This window comes from Phytophthora infestans, genomic scaffold, assembly GCF_000142945.1.
Source record: "Phytophthora infestans T30-4 supercont1.24 genomic scaffold, whole genome shotgun sequence".
Taxonomy (NCBI): Eukaryota; Oomycota; class Peronosporomycetes; order Peronosporales; family Peronosporaceae; genus Phytophthora; species Phytophthora infestans.
In genome coordinates this window covers 1332773-1350977 of record NW_003303735.1, presented here as the reverse complement: position 1 = coordinate 1350977, position 18205 = coordinate 1332773, and the positions used below count along the sequence as shown (strand labels likewise).

Here is an 18205-nt window from a genome sequence, read left to right as displayed (position 1 = left end):
CACCGTACAGAGTTGGTGTCCACCGACCGAGTCAGAGGAGTCCGGGCCCTGGACTCCGAGTCGCTTGAAGCGACGTCGGCCTGAAAAATGTTCAGACCCGACTTGCGACGGCTGACATGACGTGGCACTTTTTTACCCACGTCGTGATGTCTCGTTGACAACATCAGAGGCACTCGAGACCTCGTGTGGCACTGTGTTACCCACGTTGGAAGCATGGTTAATGCCTTCCTCTTCCGTTATAGTCTGGGCGACTGCGTGTGGTACTGTGCTAGCCACACAGGAAGCAAGGTCATGCATTCCTCTTCAGTTAAGGTCTGGGCGACCATGTGGTTCTAAGTTACCCACCTGGCTAGCGCTTAAAGGCATAACTACTGTCGAAGCCCGTACGGCGCGACGACCATCGGCGCTGGACGCTGCTGGTGTAGCAGGTCCACACGCCAGGCAAAATACCCATGCCCGTAGCATTGCCGCAGCGGAGCATGGTCTTGCTGTACGCAGTGCTGGCAGCGCGTTGACAGCTCCGTGGCGCTTCTGCGTCCTGGCAGTCTGTATCAGAAGCCCCAGTCATGACGGAGGTGGGAACATGACTCACCAATGCTCCGCCATAGACCTGGACTGGTAGGCCCTTCTCAGCCTTGCCACACCAAAGTCCGAGCTGTGCCTTATGTTAAGCACAGCCATGTTGTTCATGGCGAGAGCTGCGAGCGACACCGATGTGCGTGGGTTCATCGAGCCCAAACGTTCCGGTCCGTTCAGGACCATTGGTACTTCCTTCACCGTACCAAAGGCTAGTCAGCCAAGGATCAGCCCACGACCGCCACTCTGACATAAAGTGCAGTCGGGTGTCGCTATGTCAAGCGACGTTCCGGCGGCGTATCAACGTTCCCGAACTCATCAAGCGGTCAAGGGGTACCGTACCCCCGTACACCGAGTGTACTACCAGCAGCCCATCACTACCCTTCACCGGTTTGAGAGAACAACGTCTCTCTGGGCTAAGTCCCGTGGTGCGCACAACCTGCACACCCATCACGAAGGCTTAGCGCTCTTCAGTAGGGCATACTACCTCTACTGGTGGCCGGGGAGCCTTCGCCCACCCTGGTCGTAGCCTGCGCCACCGGACCTGGGGTCCACGGGCTGTCTTCTCCCCGAGGACTGGCGAGGGACATGTAGTGCCCTTGTACGCCACATCCGTAGCAGCGGACCAAGCTCTCGGCTGAGCTTAAGTCCATGGGTTCGGGCTCGCTGTACGCACCGGAATCAACGGGCTGCGTGACAATAGGAGCAACAGCGTCATTGCTGCGATGATCCGCCTCCCGAGGAACGCCATCCTCATCATGGCGATGTTCCTCTTACCGAGGAGTACCAGCTTGCTTGTAGCTGTACTCTTCTTGGAGGGCGATTCGAATCGCCTCCTCCATAGTTGTCGCTTGCACCCAGAATAGCTGGGTGCGAGCAGGACCGAGCTTCAGGCCACTGATGTCTTGACGTCTTCAGGCAGAGGATTCCCTGCCAGAGATGCCACCAACGTGCGCATCTCTTGCGCGTACTGCTGCGGCTCACGTTTACCTTGCTTACACGCGAGAAAGCGTGAGCGCTGGCGGAACTCGTTGTTCGTCGGTTGGAACGCGGCTCGAAGCTGCTCACACAGCTGAGCCCAGGATGCAAAGCATCCAGGAGATGTCGTCTCCCTGGTGTATGCCCAGTGCTTGGCACGTTCACCAAGGTTGGACAGGGCAACCGCCAACCGAACTGGCTCGACCGAGAGGAGACCCGCCTTCATAACGATCTCCACCTCACGGACCCAGAAGTGAAGGTTCTCTCCTTCCTTCCCCTCAAACGCGGGGACCTTCAGCCATACCGGCTTAGGCCTGGCTGCCTGGGGAGTGGCCGTCGAGGCCTCCAGACTTTCGTGGACGTGAGCGATGAGACCACGCTCGTAGGTTTTAAACGCAGTCACGCGTTCTTGTTGCTCGGCAGGCGTCGCCGCCGCCAAGCTGCGAAGGTCATCTTGTCCAAAGATGCCTCCCATCTTCCGAACAGACTCGTACTGTGAGTCGTTCAAGCGAGGAAACTCGCTTCGGTCCATCGTGGCTCAAACTCTGAGCTCACAGAGGATTCAGGTAGTTCAATCTACCCGCGATGGTGTCGGATTGACTACGAGTGCTACCAAATGTGACGGGATCACACAGCACCTTGCATGGAGGAAGTGCTTAAGGGTATTAACTACCTAAATAAACGTTAGTCCACGTGTTCCCGGCCTCAAAGGGAACGGTTTGCTACTTAGAAGAGTAGATTTAAGACTGATGTACTTATAAGTAAGGCTCTATACAAACAAGAGATTACCTATAGTGGAGCTAAGTAGTCATGCTCCGAGAGCACCTGGTACCGTGTACCAGGTGTCCACAAGAGTGACGGGTCACTCTTTATGTAACCTGGGGCACACTGGATTGTACCCCGTTACACCCTGGACAACATACTACTATAATACCTTCGCACGGAAAATAAATCACCTTTCCAAAAAAAATTACAGCGCTCCGCCTCGTTTTTTTTTTTTTTCATGAGTATAAAGTTTGCGGAAGGCTGCTGATCCCTGTAAAAAAACGGGGGGTGCATTTCAGCAGCAAGCCCGTGAATCCGAAGTAGTAAAATACCAATTTTATTAAAATTGGTTAGAAGAATTGCATTTGGGATTCAAGATCTTTTCAACAGAATCCTGCTTACTAAAACAAGCTCACACGCTTACGTGAACCAGATCCAGCTCGTTATTTATTTACTTGTGGAGTAAACCACCAATAAGAGAGCATTTTAAGAGCACAGATTGACCGACAGAGAAATAGCAACTTGGGATCCCGTTTAGTATTGAGCGAAGCGCAGAGTTCGCTCTTTTTTTAAGGTCTACTGTATACCTCGGCATCCACGTGACGTGAAAACGGGGTCAGTTTCCTGCGATAATGTCGTACCGTTGCGCGACATCTGTCCTTCACTTTCGTGCTCAAATGGCATCAACCGTTGAGCGATCATATCAATTTGATATGAGATGATATTCCCGTCATTACTTTCTCCTCTGCACCTCAGCTCGAGTCTCAGCTGAAACTATGCAGCCGCAGCGGTTTACTTCGGAAGGAAATGGCAACATTGGGGGCACACGGAATGGCTTTCATGTTCAAAGTCTATAGTTCGCAAGTTCCTCGCCGTCGATGGTCGCAAGCCTCATTATGCGTCCTTCTTGGTCTCTTTCTCCCTACCTGTGATCGGTGTGGAGCCCTTTGCTTGCTGGTCCCGTTGGGCACTCGGAACCAGCTTACGCGCAATCATGTAGAACCAAGCGTACTGCAGTAGGAAGAAGGGCGAGCAGCCCAGCACGTACAGGGGCTGACACTGCTGGGTCACTCTTGGGATAATGTAGACGGTGTTAAACACGACACGGGACAAGAAGAAGGAGCTAGCGAACAGGGCTCCTGCCACCGTGCTGTCCGTGAGGCGGTACCAGTTGTAAAAGCCCGTGCTCACCTCGTTCGTCTGTATCCAGACGTACGGGTTGCCAAACGATGCGTCACACACTGTAGCTTCGTTCATAAAGAGCACCAAGCCCCAATACAGTCCGAAGACGTGATGGCCATAGTCCATGAGTCGCGATTGTCGGAGCGACAGTAGATTGCGTAGTCCGTCTGAATGAACCATAGCTGCTAGGTCCACGAGGAAGAACGAGAGCGAGACGGCCACGGAGACGGTCGTGTCTAGTCCATAGTAGAGCGTGATCGTCGAAGAGATCGAGGACACGATGCCGTGCGCCGCGTTCAGTGTGATGATGTTGTTGCGACGCCGAGTACCCGCGGGCACGACGTTTAGAATGAGCGTCCAAAGTACAGCCCAGCACGCAACAGCAGTCCCCAGGCTCGGTATGCGCGATGCGAGTCCCATCAAATCAGCTCAATTATTCCTGACTTAAAGAGGGGGGCTTGCTCAGAAGATCTGATACTGATAAACCGTCACAAAGACTCCGTCCGATCAATTCGGGGACCGATTGTCAATCGATTGAATCGGCGATTGATACAGTCGCAACGCGAATGTGATCCTTGCTGAGTACTTGTACAGCCTAATGCAACTTGCATTGGGAGGGGGAGTTCTGTAGACGAAGGTAATATCGGATACTGCGTAGTATACAAGTACTACGTATCAGTATACCAATTTAGAGGTAACAAACTATAATAGTAAGAAAAAAGTCGGAGACAACTCTACCGATACAATACGGATAATAATTACTTTACATGTACTTCAGAACTTCGATGTACCTGGAGCTATTAATAGCTTGCAACTTGCAACTTTGCTGCTGTGCAGTAACTAAATACCTCGTAGGTCCACTTGGACTTAGCGGTTAATGTACTTACGCCCACTTGCCGATGAGTGCCATCAAACCGGCACCCAGCCACAGAGAGATGTATAGCGTGAAGCGCTGTGCCGCCGGACGTGATAGGAATTGGCCGTTCGTGGTCATGTTGTATGTCAGCAGCTCTACCAGACCCGTGTACAGCAGAATGCCACCAGCGACACAGTCCAAGATTCCCTGAACCCACAGCGCAGTCGTCGATGAGTCTGAGTACGTGCTACGGATCCCGATCCCGATCACTTGGCCGATTGGAGTGGTGATAGCAAATGCGAAGTTAACCATAAAGAGTTTACTTTTACTCTCCAGCGAGCTCAAAGCAGACGTGCCAATAGCGACACCTTCGAAGAATTGGTGGAAACATAGAGCAGCTAGAAGTGTCTTGAAATCCGAGCCGGTAGTCACACCAAGGCCAAGACCGATGATGACGGAGTGGAAAATGACCCCGGCTTCGAAGATTAATGTGGCAATTTTGCGACGGATCTTAGAGTCGTGATCACTGTGGTCCAGAGACTTATCGTGGTAAAGATGATCAGCTGGTCGCGGAGTCATCGCGCCTTCCGGAGTAATGACGGCTTCCTGTACGAGCACCTCGCCGTGGGCGTGACCGTGACCATGGAGCATTGAGCCCTGAGCACCGAAGAATACTGTGCTCTCGCACTCGATGAGGTGCATGACCACAAGAGTGATCAGCACAAAGGCGAGACCCAGGCTCTCGTAGTTTTCCACGACAGCTCCGAGACATTCGTTGCTTAGCTTCTCAATCCCCTCGTTGACCATGTGGATGAGACCTGTGGCAATGACCACACCGTAGGCGAACGCGCTGATGGCTTCCATGATGATTGAGTTGGCCTTACATTGAGGAATCTTTTGCGAGATGATCGGGATCATAGTGCCGGCGGCCGATACAGCGAAAATGATGAAGATGGAGCCGATATGAAACCCCATGTCGTACTCATTGTCTTCGTCGAGAGTGACGCACCCGCAGCAGGTTTCTTCGGCCATTGCGCTGGAGTTTAGAGAGCGAACGTTATTGACGATGTTGGTAGTGTGGACGATGGAGAGCAAAAGCTGGAATGATGACCACGGCTTCTGTTGCGGCCCGTGGGTTCGTTTCCAGTGGCCCGGCATATAGAGAGATCCCTCGAGTGGTTCACAAACGCACCAAAGTTGGCGCCGCCGTCGGATAAACCACTGCAAATTTGCACATTCGTAGAGGGATCAACGTCACGATCAGGACAACAGAGACGATTTCCATTGGTTGCCCGGCGGGCCGCCGTCGGACAAATTCAGTTCCCACGTTCTTTTTCTCCGGAGTTTCATTCAAGCGTCGATCAAACGGTCCACTACGGCGGTTCATGAGGCAGGACCTGCTGCAGGCCGCTCTCAGGCTGAGCACGGTTGATTGGTGCGATGGTCATCAACATGCAAGGACTTCACTTGAGGCTTTGCTGAGCTCGACGTTGGTCGCGAAGCAGCGGTATCGTTGTTAATCTGCATCTCGTTATTAATCGGCAGTTGTGCGATTAACCAAAGCGGCAATACCGGTGCATATTTCGAAGTATTAAGTTACATGAACTCGTGGCTGCTTCGCGCTGCCTTGTTGCCCACAGCTGAGACTCAGCTGTGGGCAACTCAGCCTGAGTAACTCGGAAAAGTTCAGCTTGAACTCGGCTTTGCTTCAGCCTTGCCTCGTCGTTCCTCGCTGAAACGAGCTGAAGACTCTCCCAGTCACTGGCCAGTGGACTCTCCACCACAGTGGAGAGAGCCAACAGTTCAAGTGCATTCCGTTGAGATGCACGCCATCTGCAGCTGAAGTGGGTCGCAACGATGTGTTCTCTGAGCATTGCTTAGTAAGCCTGGTGGGAATGCTTTATGATAATGTTTTAATATAAGAGCAGTTTGCTCTTGCAAGTACGGGAGACCCTATTCCGAGAAACGTCTAGAAGAGCACCTGCTCTTAAAACGAGCTGTTTCGGTGCCTCGATTTGGCGCCAAAAACACAAACCCTGTTTTCAACAATTCTTCAGATCAAATGGATCGTACTGGATCGGACACGGAGCGTCGCCTGCGCGCCATGGAAGCAGCGTTTGCTCGTGAGCGGCAACAGCGCGATCTGTTAGAGAAGAAGTACGCGCGCTTGAAGCGGCGCTATGTGCGTCTAGAGCGCTCACACAACCGCCTTCTGATGGAGAATAACGAGGTGCGTCATCTCCGTCAAAAGTTCAGCATCCCCGAACTAATCTCTGTTATTTTGTTCGGTAGAAGAGCAATAGCGACGCGCAAACGCCCACATCACCGACCGATACATCTCAGAGTGTTGATTCCACTATGAACTCGCGGACAACATCAGTAAGTTTGTGCTCTTACTGTCGGAATCGATGAGACTAACCCTGCGATGATATGCTTAGCTTTCGGTTGTCGACCTTACTAGTCCACGTCGTCGCTTCAGCTCTGCAATGACATATAACAACGGGTCGCAAAGCAGCGTGTCGAGAGGCTTGCGAAGCTCTGGGCTGGATGACATCTGCGCTGAAAGCCCGACTTCGTCGCTGGGGTCTCCACAGGAATCGACAAGGGAGTCACGCAATAGTGAAGACCAAGAGGAGAAGGAGGACACATTAGAGAGCTGGCGATCAAACTCCGAGAGGACATACTCGTCGCCTGCGTCACGGCGACGTCTACACTTGGACTTCACTTTGCCCCCGAGCTTTACATACTCAAATCGAGCAGTGTCAACTCCATCACAACGGATACAGGACCGTAGACTGCACTTGGACCAATCCACCACCTCACACACCTCTCCACAACGAACGTCCACTGTAATAGCGCACAGTGGAGAGTCCCGAACACGAACACGTCCGCGTCTTGGCCACTCACCTGAACGAACGGCTGCACGTGCGTATGGATACGAGTTGGAACAGGAACTGGAGCCTCGCACGCATCGTCACGATCGATATCAATGGGCGTCGGATCCATCTCCCACGCCGTCTCCAGTGGCATCTGCAGCGACAATTCGATCTCCAGCATCTCGCCCTAGAGCAGAGAGCGATGAGGAGGCGTCGCTTGCTTTGGCTCGGTATCTGCAACAACAAGACGTAAGCAACAGCCCTGAACGTATCAAAAGAAACTCAGCTCACCTTTGTTTTGATTTGCAGAATATCGCCGCTTACGAAGAGTACGAAGCGCGTCTACTTCGCGAATCAGCTCAGCAAGAATCCAACCGGCTAGCTCATTCGTCCAACAACTTGTTACTCTCGAGTTTGGCGGGTCACCAGCGTAATATCGACCCCGACAACATGACGTACGATGAACTCTTGAGACTTGGAGAGGAAGTTGGTGACGTGAAGAAGGAAAGATGGCGACAGATGGCTGTTCAAGTGCTGTCGAGTCTCCCAACTTATCGATGGACACATGGCAACGGTGAAGACACGTACGTCTGTGGGTTATAAAAGACTCTTTTGAGTCGCTAAGCGTTGATGTTGCTTGCAGTTGTATCATCTGCCAGTACAATTTCGTGCCAAATGACCGAGCAATGACACTTCCGTGTGCTCACGTGTTTCACGAGGGTAAGTTGCGTGCGTGGGTTGTTGCTTGTTAAACGTGTCTTATCATCGCTTGTGTCTTGTGTCGTTATGCAGATTGTGTTGGTGGCTGGATTCGTGAAAATAATAGTTGTCCTCTATGCAAACGGGAGATCTCTCCAATGTAAGTAAAGGAGTTTTGTTCAAGGTGGAAGAAGGCAGTACATGAACTGTATATTGCACAATACAGAACACTACAAATTCGTCTTCAGTGTTGAAAGCGGAACCGATCAAACGATGCGATTGGAGCTGGCACTGTAGCCTCGTTCGAAGCATGGACGATGGTTGTATCTAAACCAACATCAAGTGTCTCCAACAACTCTTTAGTATCCGCGTCGTCCTCTGTTTTCGAACTTGCTGGTGGGTCTTCAGGATCGCTAATACTCTCAGCCTCGTCTGTCAGCTGCTCACGTTTTGAGTCAAGACTGGTACTCGGAATTTTTGTAGCTTTATCTGCTCTTCGGGTGCCGGTAAACGCTAGATGTCCAATTCGACTGGAAAGAGGCACACGCGGTTTCCCACTCCGATAGACTGGACCAACACTCCTTTGTTTCTTCAGTCTATGCTGCTGGAGCATCGAGCCAGCACGCATCATCCTTGAGAAAGCAGTTTCTTTCGTCGGTAATGAGGGACTGGGTGTCGCTTCCTGAGAATTGGGTGCTTGATTCTCCTTCGAAACTCCGATATCTCGCGTAGTCGGCAGCACTCGAACCTTGTCTTTCAGCGGATCGAACGAGATGTTCCGTACCACATCAACTCCACGAGGCTCTTGGCTTTGAAACGTGGACGACGAGTCCAGCGTACGTGGCGCGCTCTTCTTTACGTTCTCGTCCGGTGGCGACATCTCCTTGGGTTTCAAACCGAAGAATCGACTTCTCACTAATGGACTCTCCGTCGCAGGTTTCGCACTGGAATCGGATGCTGTGCTTTGCTTACTTCTCTCCTCGGGTGACGCAGCATTCGACGCCCACTTGTCCATGAATGACGCTGGCAATTTTCTTTTCGAAGACGTTGGCTTCGTTCGAGGAGCATTGAACACTGCAGCTGCAGCAGATTCTGACGCATGGAAGAAGGAAGTGACCTCTTTTTTCGTCTTCCGAGTGGCTGTTAGTTGACGTGTCGGGTGCATCGATATAACGACACTTGGTTGGATAGAGCGGGACACAGGTGCTTTGACTGGGAACGGCGTCATAGTAATAGGGTCCATATCTCCTTCTGCAATTGCCTTTGCAACGTCACTGGACAGCATAGGTCCTACAAAGTCCATTGCAGGGTCAGTTTTTAGAAGGTTTGCTGGAACTGGTGTGAGTGGAACCAGTTCCTGTCAAAAATACGATCGTTAGCTGGATTGTTTCGTTGAGATATACTTCAGTATCAAATAAACAAACCTTTTTCGTGGGGCAATACACACGCTGGTGTCGGAACGTCAGGACCGCCTTCCGAAAGTCTTCTTCATAGGTCGCAGGGATTCGCACTTTTCCTTCAAGACGCAATGCTCGAACGATCTAAAGCAGCCAAGTCAGAACCTAGAAATTAACGCCAATAATGTGCTGGCAATACCTTCGCAAATGAGCCGTGTTGTTTCATCGCAGTATAAGCTTTTTTCAGCCCAAAGCCTGGAATACTTGGCAAGTAATCACACCCTGAAAAAATACACATTTCGAGGAACTATAGTCTCGTAGTTAGATTCCTCCATAAAGCAATGCCAGAGCAGCACTGCTGTACCATCTGCTCTGTGAACATGTGAAAACTCATCCCCTTGTTCTTCTTGAGGTTGGCAGTCTGGATCTCCTGAGCAATATTGTCGCGGTCCATTTTAAAGAGCACAGTCTGGCAACCGAAAGGAAGACAGTCCGAGTCTTCGGTGATCACACCATCTGCGAGTCCGTTCTTCACCAGATAGGCCAGTTGAGCGTCTGCTTCGTACGGAGCCACCACATAGGCCACGTTCTGTGCTTTCAGGTGCTACATTGAGGTGATTACTATCAGTATTAAAATTAACGATATAATAGCAATAAAAAAAACCACCTGGATGACTCGATGAGCCATATAAGGAGACACGTCAGCAGCTCGGACAAAGCACTTGCGAGCCTCACCGAAGCGCTTGTTGTTGTAGTGCTGGACACCGAGTTCTCGGTTCTTCTGTCTCGACTTGCGTCGTTCTTCCTCCGTGCCTTTCTTCATAGGGAGAGGACCTCCGTCGAACACAACGTAAGGAGTCACACCGTTGTGGAGCAACGCAGTGATCCGATCCATAAAATACGTTACATATCTGCACAACAGTGAAAAGTGTTCAATAAGACGCCACGAGAACTGTTGACGTGCAGTTTCTACCACGTACTTGTCAGTCGCCTGGCCGAGACAAATCTCTTGACTGCACGAGTAGATGGCGCGATGGAGCCTGGGTGGTAGGAAGTGCGCAAAATTAAATTAGAGCTTGAGGAGTTGAATGGGTTAAAATGCCACGAGGCATTTGATTCGCGGTGTACCAGCAGTAGCCGTCAATGGCGAGCGTTTGGCCCCTGTACGCCTCGATGTTCTTGGTCTCGGTGATGCTCTTTAGTACCGGCAGGAGGCCTGAAATCCCCATACCAGCTCCGTCCTGTACCTCCTCTTCCTTGCTGGACGGGCAACTGGAAATATGGCGCGAAAATGTTTTCAAAAGCAAATACCGGTAGCCAGCGTTATTTATGTCAAAAATCGAATTTAACGTTGGCTTAAAAAATAAGCTTTTCGCTGGTCGACCTCAACTTATGAAGATCGCCAACGACGTTCCACCGTTCATCGGCACCAACGCGGCGCTGGCTGCGTGTTTGTACCTCGTGGACGTCGGACTTAACTCCTCCATTGAATACGGAGATCTGCCGGGCCAAGACGCATCGGACAATAGCAGCGACTCAATTGTCTCTTTGTTAGTTAGCAGAGATTCTTGTAGTGGATGTCGAATCATGGTTGGTATTAAAACTGTGCTGGGATGGCTGCAACAGCGTACAGGTGTTACTGCAGATAGCAGCTCTCGTCAATCTGCTCTTGTTGCTGGGCGGCACCTTTTTGTTCCGCAGCGGGCTTTTCGGCATGCTGTACTCCCATTTCCGTCTTGTGCTGCTCGTACATCTGCTGTACATCTGCCTGACCATTATCCTAGGCATTGTTCGAATGGTAAGCAACCTCAAGCGCTTGATGTGTACTAAGCAGCTAAACACGAATACTACAGAACTTACTATCGCCGGGGAATGAGCATGTCGATATCTGGGACGCTCGAGGCTATGCAGCGTTTTCGGGCATTCACAAAATTGGTAGGTAGGGATATCATTGCGCGATCAAGTCTAGGTGGTGTACTGATTTGGAGTCCACTACAGGGGCTCTGTGCTACTACGCCTGCAGTATCGTTGCGGTCGAGAAACTCCGAAAGCACAAGTACTATAGTCCCGAATATTGGATGCGAAGATGAAAGAAAACAACAAAAGTGAAAAAGGAAAAGTAGATTAACCATGTAAAATACAGGCTCAGTGCGGACTCTGCAGTTTTGCTTGACTCCACTCCATTATTGGTTCATTCTCGCGCGCAGTCAAGATTTCGTAACCTGTTTCCGTCACGAGGAATGTGTGTTCGAATTGGGCCGAGCGCAACCCATCTCTTGTCACTGAAGTCCATTCGTCAGGCCATGTCTGATCGCGCCACGTGCCGGCATTGATCATTGGCTCAATAGTGAAGACCATCCCAGGTTTCATGATGCCAACGGCTTTGTTCTTCGCATAGTGAGGAATGTCGGGGATACCGTGCATGTGCGTACCTACACCATGGCCACAGTACGACTTCACAACGGAGAATCCTTCGGCGTTGGCGACTGCTGAGATATGCTTACCCAACTCACGAAACATCGTGCCAGAACGAATATTCTTGGCAGCCGCAGCTAGACTCTCAAATGTCGTCTTCACCAGACGCACTCCTTCTTCGTCCACGTTGCCCACCAGGAATGTCTCGTTCAAGTCCCCATGGTATCCGTCCTTGAACACGGTTACATCGAGATTGACAATGTCTCCGTCTTCGAAAGGACGGGAGTCTGGGATGCCGTGGCAAATGACTTCGTTCACTGAGATGCAGACAGACTTAGGGAAGTGGTAATAGTTGAGTGGAGATGGATAGCAGCCTCGTTCCATGCAGGCTTGGTGCACGATCTTGTCGATCTCGTCTCCGGTGACACCAGGACGCAGCGCCTTGCCGGCGATGTCCAGCACCTCACGGCCGAGACGACAGGCCTCGCGGATACCTTCGATCTGCGCGGGAGTGTACACTGGGATGATATTGTTCTCACGTCTGGCGCGCTGTTCGGCCTCGGGGATGCCCGTCTCAGCGTAGTCGGGCTGGTTGACGGTCTCGGGCACCTTGACGGTCTCTGAGATCTTGCCTGGTCGCAGCTTGCCTGTGAACTCGTAGCCGTCAAAGGGCGATGCGTTCTCAGCACGGGTCTGTTCAGCGGCTATGACCTGTGTGAACATCTTGTGCAGCGCCTTGTGCGAGGACCAGTAGCCCTTAAAGCACTCCTGTGAGCAAAAGGTGCTCATGGCTGGAGGAATGCCCAGCTTCTTGCACGTCGGGCAAATGAGTGAGCCGCTCTTGCCACACGTTGGGGTCACACACGGAGCTCCTCCTGTCATCGTGTCCAACGCTGCTCCAATTTGTGAATGCATTCGGCTGGCGCACAGCCACGAAGGGATCGAGGGATCTGTGACGTGTGCGAATGGAGTTTTCATACTGCAACATGACGTGTAGCCATCTATTCCATTAAATCCGAAGTAGGGCTGGGGCGCGAAATTTTCGTACTTAAGTTAACTGCCCGTTCAACTTGCATGAGTGCGCAACGGCTCCATAACGCCTTCGAAAAAATGACGCTTCAATTTTGGAAACAATTTTTTATTCTCGGCTTCAATTTGAAAAGACTTTGCTCAGATTCTTATTTTCAAGGGTGTACCCTTTTGTTTTGGAGGCTCTTCTGGCCGATTTACTCACCAATTTGACAACCAGTCTACTCAGGGCTTCTATACCGCTGTCACTATATGGCAGACATTTATAGGGAATACTTGTATTACAAGGGGGGGGTCACTTCGAGGAATCCTATTGCGGTGTTTAGCACCAAAATACATTTTGCATACGAAATCTGATTACAACATCGCAATTCTCCAATAGCTTTTTTTTATTTTACGAAAGATAATCGGCTCTAGTCAACAAGAGCAACTCACTTTTCAACCTGCTGCAGACGGTGGTGCAAGTTGAAAGCGCGCTAGCATGCGTCACTGAGCACTCAAACGAACACCGATTGCCTTTCAACATTCGTGTCTGAGAAATTCAGATTCGCTATTTAGTACTTCTTATCAGAAGGACATAATTTTGGGTAACTAAAAATTCAAAGGCTCCATCAATAACATGACAACAACAATGATCGTACAAAAGGCGTCATGAACTCACAAAGCATTCAAAATCGTAAATGACGACTACTACAAAGCATTCATTGGACTGGTATCGCACGGAGCGGTAAATGTCTCGACACATCGGACGAGTGTAATGGATGACGTTCTTCTGACTTGGAAAGGATGAACCTCATTCCGAGTTTACGCGCGCAGGTGGCGGTAGGTGCTGGGCTTCGTGAACGTCTGAGTAGCCATCTGAGAAGCTTGGTTAGCTGGCTTCTCTGGGGCTAACGAAGCGATGGCACTCGTTCCCTTCGAGTAGCTGTCCGTGTTGGTGCCCTTCTTCACACTTGAGCCGGCACCAGTTTTCAAACTAGCACCAGCGTTGAGACCGGCACCAGCACTGAGTCCGGCACCAGCATTGAGACCAGCACCAACCTTGAGACCGGCACGAGCATTGAGGCCGGCGCCAGCCTTGAGACCGGCACCAGCATTGAGTCCAGCACCAGCGCTGAGTCCGGCGTTCGCTTTCAATCCTGCATTGGCGTTAAGACCCGCACCGGCGTTGAGGCCAGCACCAACGTTGAGTCCGGCACCAGCATTGAGACCAGCACCAGCCTTGAGGCCGGCGCCAGCCTTGAGACCGGCACCAGCATTGAGTCCAGCACCAGCGCTGAGTCCGGCGTTCGCTTTCAATCCTGCATTGGCGTTAAGACCCGCACCGGCGTAGAGGCCAGCACCAACGTTGAGACCGGCACCAGCATTGAGACCAGAACCAACGTTGAGACCTGCACCAGCATTGAGGCCGGCGCCAGCCTTGAGACCGGCACCAGCATTGAGTCCAGCACCAGCGCTGAGTCCGGCGTTCGCTTTCAATCCTGCATTGGCGTTAAGACCCGCACCGGCGTTGAGGCCAGCACCAACGTTGAGACCGGCACCAGCATTGAGACCAGCACCAGCATTGAGGCCGGCACCAGCGTTGAGTCCGGCACCAGCGTTGAGTCCGGCACCAGCGTTGAGTCCGGCACCAGCGCTGAGTCCGGCGTTCGCTTTCAATCCTGCATTGGCGTTAAGACCCGCACCAGCGTTGAGGCCAGCACCAACGTTGAGACCGGCACCAGCATTGAGGCCGGCGCCGGCGTTGGCATTGCCGTAACCAAGTGCACCGAGACCAGCATTTGCGTTGAGATCCACGCCCGTAGCGCCGTAGCCACCAGCACCAGCCTTGAGACCGCCAAGTGCCATTAGAAAAGACAGTCCGCCATATCCACTTATCCCCGCGGACGCGCCTTCATATCCGTCTGTGCCGACACTAGTACCTCCGTAGCCACCGTCAGTGTTCTGGCTCTTCGGCAATAGCCAGCCAAACGTCTCCGCCGCCTCCGTCGTCGCATCCACTGTACCACCAGAGAACGCCACAGCTGCCGCACACAATGCATAGATCGTCTTGCTGATCATCATCTTGGTCGCAATTGGAGTAGCTTGCTTGAGCTGGAGTGACTTGTTGGAGGCAGTCGAAATTGAAGAGTGAGCTCTAAGGCAGTCCACTGCGAGCAGCCCCAGCGCTCAGACTAGATGGCTGGTAACTCGAACGGAATAATCTGTCCTGCCCGCACGACGTGTAGTCTAAAGCAGAGGGAATAGCCACTACCATTCCTATGCCACATGATTATCAGGTATTTGTAAGCTACATCGATCTATTTATCAGGTTCAGTGCTAGTATAATTAAAGTGTCATTCTCGGATAAGATCTGCGCAAACACGCAGGCAGAGAGACGCATCACAAAAACAGCGAGACCGGATGGTGGCAAAACGGTGAAGCGGTATGGAATTAAAAGGGACATTACCGATGACGAGAATTCCCGCGGGAATTACAGTTTTGATGCATCGAGCATGTTGTTTGGCTGTAGCAAACTACGGGTCAAATATGAATAACTAACGGGCGGGTGGATCGAGATCCACGCCGGCAAGGTCATAAAATGCTGTTATTTTAGTGGTAAGTGAATCCCATGCTCCTACTTTTAATCACCAGCGCAGGTTCGACCTTTCAATAGTTGGAGCGAGCGTGACGTTCATCATCTAACTTTTTGTCTTCTAGCCGTCTTAACAGTCAGAAATCCAAGGTCATCATTATCCATAGATAGCTATTCTAGAGAGCACTATAAGCTCTCTCTAGAAGCAGAAAGCATTCCATGCATTTTACCAGGTCAGATCAACACACATGGCGCATTTCCTTTTCTAAACTCTTCAACATCACGCTCTCAGTGAGTCACCGATGGAGTAATCCTTATGTCGGTTTGACGATTCCCATTACTCCAACAGGTACGGTGTGGCTTTTTGGCTTTTTGGTAAGTTTCGTACGCCTTTTTTATTATTATGGAATGCTACACAAACAATTTATCCGAAACTGGTAAATGAGGGCAGCTTTAATAGGGCTGAAGCTGGGGGCTGGGATATCATCGGGTTTTTAAAAGCGTCACCGAATACGCTATGCCGAACCATTCCGTTCATGTGATACCATATATATGGTATGTAGAATTTTTTTATTTTTTAAGGACCTAGAAGCCTTTACTTCGTATAATTACGGAACAAACATAACAGCTTCAAGTGCTGAAGATTTAAAAATACACACTACTTAAGATCAGATGCGCTATCGCGTGGTCCCTCCACCGTTCGAGCGGCTTCGTTTTCCTACGACGGACTTCTTAACGTTCATCAAGTACTGCTTGAGCCCTTTATCACAATCCGCGTTCACATCGGACGGTGTTAGCTCATCTTCATCAGGCCCAAGTCACTCATATCTAAGGTCTCATAACTACTTGCAGCAAGGGCCGGTGTTTGCTGATGCAAATTTGGTCTCAGACGAAACGGTGTATTGCGCTCTTTGTCGAGGAATTTCCATAATCCAGTACTAGTGCACTATTCTTTAGGATATGTTACTATCAAAATATACTGTTTCCAGTACATTTTAACCCCTTAGTTCCCGGCCTCAAATATGAGGGTATATTTTGACCTCGTCCCATATACAGATATAAAGGAATTTGTATGGGGTTTCAATTAAGTCCGGATATCTTGGCGCGGGATCGGGGTGGTAACAACGACTTGCCAGTGTGTATAGTACGGATTCTCCAACATAAAGGAGGGTTTATGTAGTACATTGAGACGATCATATACAACTATGCTGTATAAATAAACATAAGATATGTACTGTTTATTGATTAGCCTATCTTTGTGCTGTTGCATACGTCCAGCAGCGGTGAGTTCATTTATTATAGCCAATAACAAGAAAGATCAAGTGCCGTATCAATTGATTGCTCCTTGCATAGACATGTACGACCAGACGGCGCAACCACTACGCCTCCTCCTCCACCGCTTCATCATCTTCTTCGCTCGACTCCCCAGCACCAGCACCAGCACTTGCTCCGCTCTCGCCTACCTGCTGTCTGCGTCTCCGCTTCTTGCCTGGACGCTCCGCTGGCGCTCGGTCGCGTATCTTGTGGTCGCGTAGCAAGCGGCTCGGGATGTCATTCCCGTTCTTCCAGTCGAGGTGCCATATCTGAAAGCACGTGCGCTCCCTTTCCTCCCTAACAACGTTGCAGAGATACTTCCTGCGGCACAACCTACAGTCAGCGCTATCACCGTGTTAGTATCAAGCATGAACAGCATGTACGTACCTCTTTGGCCCTGCAGAGCATTCTGGACAGTAATACTTCGTATACTTCCGCGGCACCACCTTGTAGATAGCACACACTTTGCAGGTTCTGTGGCGACGCTTCTTTCCGGTTTCAGTGTCGGCCTTGTCTGGGTTCTCCGCCAGCTCGTGGCCATCATCAATGCGGTCTGAGCCACGTCGCTGCTCCTCCCGTCTTGGCGACGCTCCTCGTGCAGGTGAAGCGGCTGTACGCTCCTCAGCGGAGGTGGATTTCTAGAATAGGAAACATAACCAACATAACACATATTAGTAAATGCATTTATGTTGCCAAACCCATCATAGCAACTTACCTCAATCTCAGCGAAAGAGTTTTCATCAACAGCAAGTAGTTGTTCCATGAGTGTCTCGAAGAATGCGGAATGCTTCGGGGATTTGTGCCCATTGGCACGCTGGTTGTGTCGATACACAATAAAGGCGTTCACCAACGCCATGTCCAGCAATCCGAGAAACAAGGTCTTGTAGTACTTTCGTGATTTGTACGAAAGCTGCACGCTGTAGCGTTGCATCCGGAGCTGGTCGTGCACATCAACACCTCCCATGTATCGGTGATAGTCACGAACCAGCTCCGGTGCCGGTAGCTCTTTCATCTGGCCTTTGATACGCCGCACTACAATAAAAAAGCACAATAGTGAGCAATGATACATATATATAAACACACAGGCTTACTTACTGACACTGACTGTTTCTCTGCTGCCACCACTGCTCAGCATGTGGACGGGATTGCGGTCCATCCACATTGCTGCGGTTATCTGCGGAAAAAGCTTATTTTCAGCCAGCTTGATTGTCCCCTGTGGTGGTACTAGCTCTCTCACACCATTCACGGTTCTGTAAGACTTGTCAGTCTTCACATCCTTCGCGTACCCTGCCATACGCGTCTGGATCGTACCCGTAATGTACATCCGTCGCTGCAACAGCTCCAACGCCAGCTTCACCGACGTGTAAAACCGGTCTGTGATTACCAAACGCCACGGGGAGGTCGGTGATGGCGGGCACAGCGCGTTCATGTTCCTTAGTACGGCAGCCTCGCCGCAATTATTATCAGCAGGAATCGGAGTCCGGAGATTACTCTTAGCACCACAGTACACCTCGAATCTGAACAGTCGCACAAACGCACACGA

At 50.9% G+C, this 18205-nt stretch overlaps 7 protein-coding genes across 7 annotated transcripts; 2 read left to right on the top strand and 5 right to left on the bottom strand.

Moving 5' to 3' along the window:
- Positions 1 to 3213: 3213 nt before the first annotated feature.
- On the bottom strand, positions 3214 to 3921 carry PITG_12216 (uncharacterized protein; the record flags this gene model as incomplete). The annotated part of the gene is made up of 1 exon (XM_002900782.1): positions 3214 to 3921. The coding sequence occupies one exon, from the start codon at positions 3919 to 3921 to the stop codon at positions 3214 to 3216; it is 708 nt and encodes a 235-aa protein (XP_002900828.1).
- Positions 3922 to 4384: 463 nt separating this feature from the next.
- Positions 4385 to 5389, bottom strand: PITG_12215 (Zinc (Zn2)-Iron (Fe2) Permease (ZIP) Family; the record flags this gene model as incomplete). The annotated part of the gene is made up of 1 exon (XM_002900781.1): positions 4385 to 5389. One exon carries the CDS (start codon positions 5387 to 5389, stop codon positions 4385 to 4387), a length of 1005 nt encoding a protein of 334 aa, XP_002900827.1.
- Positions 5390 to 6419: 1030 nt separating this feature from the next.
- On the top strand, positions 6420 to 8096 carry PITG_12214 (uncharacterized protein; the record flags this gene model as incomplete). The annotated part of the gene is made up of 6 exons (XM_002900780.1): positions 6420 to 6587; positions 6650 to 6736; positions 6796 to 7482; positions 7543 to 7817; positions 7877 to 7953; positions 8026 to 8096. 6 exons carry the CDS (start codon positions 6420 to 6422, stop codon positions 8094 to 8096), a joined length of 1365 nt encoding a protein of 454 aa, XP_002900826.1.
- Positions 8097 to 8787: 691 nt separating this feature from the next.
- On the bottom strand, positions 8788 to 10558 carry PITG_12213 (exonuclease 1, putative; the record flags this gene model as incomplete). Its single annotated transcript, XM_002900779.1, has 9 exons — positions 8788 to 8815; positions 8922 to 9051; positions 9112 to 9289; positions 9357 to 9473; positions 9529 to 9636; positions 9694 to 9933; positions 9997 to 10240; positions 10310 to 10369; positions 10458 to 10558. 9 exons carry the CDS (start codon positions 10556 to 10558, stop codon positions 8788 to 8790), a joined length of 1206 nt encoding a protein of 401 aa, XP_002900825.1.
- A 163-nt stretch (positions 10559 to 10721) lies between these two features.
- PITG_12212 (uncharacterized protein) lies at positions 10722 to 11474 on the top strand (the record flags this gene model as incomplete). Its single annotated transcript, XM_002900778.1, has 4 exons — positions 10722 to 10879; positions 10956 to 11127; positions 11183 to 11264; positions 11328 to 11474. The coding sequence occupies 4 exons, from the start codon at positions 10722 to 10724 to the stop codon at positions 11417 to 11419; spliced, it is 504 nt and encodes a 167-aa protein (XP_002900824.1).
- Positions 11475 to 12626, bottom strand: PITG_12211 (methionine aminopeptidase, putative; the record flags this gene model as incomplete). The annotated part of the gene is made up of 1 exon (XM_002900777.1): positions 11475 to 12626. The coding sequence occupies one exon, from the start codon at positions 12624 to 12626 to the stop codon at positions 11475 to 11477; it is 1152 nt and encodes a 383-aa protein (XP_002900823.1).
- A 782-nt stretch (positions 12627 to 13408) lies between these two features.
- Positions 13409 to 14893, bottom strand: PITG_12210 (uncharacterized protein; the record flags this gene model as incomplete). Its single annotated transcript, XM_002900776.1, has 1 exon — positions 13409 to 14893. One exon carries the CDS (start codon positions 14835 to 14837, stop codon positions 13578 to 13580), a length of 1260 nt encoding a protein of 419 aa, XP_002900822.1.
- Positions 14894 to 18205: the final 3312 nt, after the last annotated feature.